Consider the following 4,150-nt stretch of genomic DNA (forward strand, 5'->3'; position numbering starts at 1 on the left):
TTAGATGTTCGTGTAACCAGGATTGAAATCCACACACTGAGCCACTGTCGTCTTTTCCCACACTCTTTTTTAGTTGGTGAAAGCACCATGTCAGGGAACAGTGAGTCTGACGACAGCCTCGCAGAAGAAGAGACACCTCTTCATCTTCCTCCCGAGTTGGCGGAATTGTTCAAAAGTGAAACGGAGGACGCAGATTTTGATGATTCATTAATGTGAGATGAGATCAGTAGCTTACGTCTTCAGCCTGTTGTTCTGTGTTCTGTCGTGCGGCTGGTTCATGGTGACTGTGTTACGTTAACGTACCATACACGTATGTATTCAACCAGCTGTTCTGTGTGATAAGAAACACCTCATGAACGGTGAAAGTCAACCATTCAAGCTCTGTGTGCTGTTGTGTTGCTGAGTAATGGATTGAATTGTGAAATACATTTCCACAATAAAAGCGACTTATAGTCCAGAATGATTTATGTGTTTTTTCCTCTTCATTCTTTGACTGATGCGACCTATACTCTGGAGCCACTTATAGTATGGAAAGTACAGTATGTTCTTTTTACATGGCAGCATTTTTCAAGTGACTGTCCAGAAGAAGTCAGAAGTAAACTACATTTTAGAATAAATGACTTTTCAGTTGGTGTGAAATTCCTGGTAAATGTTCTAGAGTGAACAGACAGACCGTGACGTAGTAGTGACACTGCTTTTATTAAACAAGTGAGTCCTTTTTGGTTCTCTAGGAAGGAAGCTCCAAGTCTTCTGGTAGGATGTAGATTTATATCAGGCTGCCAGTTTCCCATCAAGGTGATGCAACAATGATGAGTCATCTTGTTGTCAGAGAAACAATCTGTTGTTTCCTCTTCCTCTGCAGCACATCCAAGCACCCAACACCGCTCCTCTGGAACCCAGAAACAGTAGGTCAGAGCTGTGTGTGTGTGTGTGTGTGTGTGTGTGTGTGTGTGTGTGTGTGTGTGTGTGTGTGTGTGTGTGTGTGTGTGTGTGTGTGTGTGTGTGTGTGTGTGTGTGTGTGTGTGTGTGTGTGTGTGTGTGTGCACTCACAACACTTGTAGAGTGTGTTGAGTCTGGCGATGTCAGCGCGGCTCATCTCCTTAGCGTTGCCAAAAGAGACGTTGGAGTTGGGGATAGGAAGCATGGTGGGCTGGTTGTTCTTGGAGAAGGCGTACCTACCAAGGATAAAGAGAGCTTAGACTGAACACACACACACACACACACACACACACACACACACACACACACACACACACACACACACACACACACACACACACACACACACACACACACACACACACACACACACACACACACACACACACACACACACTCACTTGTGGTACTGCATGACAGAGTTGTAATCGTAGGAAGTGCCCTGGTTGAGGGTGGCGATCTTCCTGAAGTTGTGCTCCATTCCTGCAAATGAGAATCAAACATGAAAGTCTGCTGCTGTTCTGATCTGCTCCTCCTGGCGCTGTGCTGGTCACACTGGATCATCTGAACTCCTCCCACTGTTTCAGCTCCAAGAGATTACAGAGTAAAGTGCAGCTTGAAGGAATCCCTCGAGACGTCTGTTCCTAAAATCAGACCTGATGCAACAACACAACATCAGTAGGGTCAAACTAATCCGTCTCACAACGGTCTAACCCCAGCTCATGTTCCCTATCAGTGGGTGAACAATCCAACGCTTGGTGAATTCTGCTTCACAATGATAGGAAGATCCTACAATCAGCTGGATCACACTAAAAGAAGAGCAGGCTTCAGTTCAGGACAGATTTCCAGCTTCTTCATCAGCTCCACATCAATCACTGTTTCAACACTCCCTCCTCAGTGTCATGCAGACAGTTTAACAGAAGGAGATCCTACCAGCTGTGATGGTGGTGTGAATGTTCCTGTTCCTGCCAGGGCCTGGACTTTCATCTACACTGTGTTTCTTTAAAGGTCCGTCAAGACTTCAGGAGGAACCAATCTGCTCTGAACAGGACTGTGTGCAGACCACTTTGCTGCTTCTCTGGTGAGCGGCTGTGGATGTGTACGTGCTTCATTTACCAGACTGAACGTTCTGCAGCAGGACTCTGATGTGGTTGTCCCTGTCATTGCGGGTCTGCTCGTGGTTGAATCCCAGAGCGTGCAGCAGCTCGTGCTGCACGGTGCCGTGGTAAAGACATCCACTACGAGCCAGAGACACCACCTGCTTTCCACCGCGACGACCAACGTAGGAGTAACAGCTGGAGAGGAGCACAGAGAAGATGGAGACACTGAAGCATGAAGGCTGGATCACAGCTTGGAGCTCCTGCTCCTCCACAGTCTCAGCTTCTCACCCATTCTGGGACTCGATGCTCAGCCAGTCGCGGTCGCTGCTTCTGCTGGGCCTGAAGCGAATGCAGGAGAAGGAGGAGAAGGACTCCAGCCCACGAGTGATGATGGCCTTCTCACGAGAGGCTGGAACAGTGACAACAGCAACGTTGAGCTTCCTGCCATCCAGAAACTTTCAATGCTGCTCATGATCAGAGAACAGCAGCTCAAAGCTCTGATGTGGCTTCATTCAGGGCTTTGCTCATCTCCTGGAGTTTCTCTCTACACTTGCTGTCATTTCATTGTCAGAGCGAGCAGCAACAGGCCTCTGTCTACGTAGAATCACGTCTACACGTTTCCGAGTCAAGCCGGAACTCACAGAAGTGGTTGGTGATGTAGTACGGAATGTAGACCTTCCCATCAGTCCACCTGCCCCACATGCAGCCTCTGCTGGTGCAGGGATCAGCGTTCCTCTCAGCGTCACCATCGATGGCGATGTCTCCTTCTATCAGGGTGGGCTCGTCCACAGAACGCACTGAAACACAGCAAACAGCAAACAGCCACTCAGACGTGCTGCTCCGAGGAGAGCAGCCACTCAGCCTGGAGGGTGGCAGTGGAGTCAGCAGCTCCCACTCACCCAGATTCCTGTTGGCTCTCTCCAGAAGTTCAGAGACGGAAAGCTCCTCTGCACCATCCTCTGCTCAGTGACAAGAACAACAGGAGCGTTTCAGCTCAGAGCACAGCCTCATGACACTCTGATCCGCACACTACATACCTGCCTGCACCTTGAGCCGGCCACCAGGGGGCAGAAAGACACACGTTACCACTTCTTAGGAAATCACACACACACTCATCAAGTTAACACACGTCTTCAGTCACACTGACAAGCTGTAATGTTGAGGACACACTGAAGACACTACGGCACAAAACCTAACAGGACTGACTGTCCCACTCAGAGTGTGATGTAGAGTGGGGTGCAGTGAGAAGACATGGGAGATGTAGAAAGAGCGCCTGTCCCACTGGGACCCCACCTCACTATCAGCCCAACAGCTGACAGCCAGCAGCAGCAGCAGAGAGACAGCCCACAACCTGCAGATTACAGCCATGGCAGCAGACCTGCAGAACCAGACAGGAATCAGAGCCAGGCACCGAGCAGTGACAGACACCAGACTTCTCCACACCTGCAGCTCCACTCACCTTCAAGTCTTTGTGCACAAGTTTAGCAGACGCTGGACTTCAGTGTTTATATAGCTTCACCTGCATCAGTCCGCCCAAATCTGGATTATCTGAGGTTGAAGAAAAGCAGAGAATCAGCAGAACCTGCTGCCTTATCGCTCACATGTGCTTCACAACGAGCAAGAACTGATGTGCTGGTGGGAAATAACCAGTTGTTGGGTGTGTAAATACTTCCACTGGACTATTTCCCACAACAGTAGAGCGACCGACGAACTCTGTGCCACTGTCAGATAATCCAGGATCAATTCAAAGTTACTAACCTACTGTGTAAATTGTAGAGATGAGCCTGACTGTTTCAAGTCATTCTGCTTCTCTGAACGTTTCCATGTCTGTTTTGTTGATCACATTTTCCTGCAGGGTACAGGCCCCAGTCCGTCAGGACATGAAGACACACGTTCACAAACGTCTATGAAGTTTCATCTCTGCACTTCCAACGTGGCGACTTTACTTGACACTATTCTAGTTGAGAGTGTTGGGCTGAAGATTCCACTGAACTCCTCCAGAGATTCTCCCCCAGAGGAGAATCACCAGCAACAATGAACAGGCCATAAAGCAGCAGGGGAGCGAGCCAGAGACCGAGGAAGTTTTACAACCCCCCCAGGCTGACGACCAA

At 49.2% G+C, this 4,150-nt stretch overlaps 1 protein-coding gene across 1 annotated transcript; it reads right to left on the reverse strand.

Moving 5' to 3' along the window:
• Positions 1-680: 680 nt before the first annotated feature.
• LOC308128543 (hatching enzyme 1.2-like) lies at positions 681-3,417 on the reverse strand. Its single transcript, XM_080493564.1, has 8 exons — positions 3,332-3,417; positions 2,939-3,001; positions 2,681-2,836; positions 2,328-2,448; positions 2,056-2,234; positions 1,341-1,422; positions 1,051-1,175; positions 681-889 (listed from the first exon to the last, which is right to left on the reverse strand). Coding segments are annotated over exons 1-8 (804 nt in total). The 5' UTR covers positions 3,408-3,417; the 3' UTR covers positions 681-887.
• Between the last annotated feature and the right edge of the window lie 733 nt (positions 3,418-4,150).

Source organism: Lipophrys pholis (assembly GCF_963383615.2).
Source record: "Lipophrys pholis genome assembly, chromosome: 2".
Taxonomy (NCBI): Eukaryota; Metazoa; Chordata; class Actinopteri; order Blenniiformes; family Blenniidae; genus Lipophrys; species Lipophrys pholis.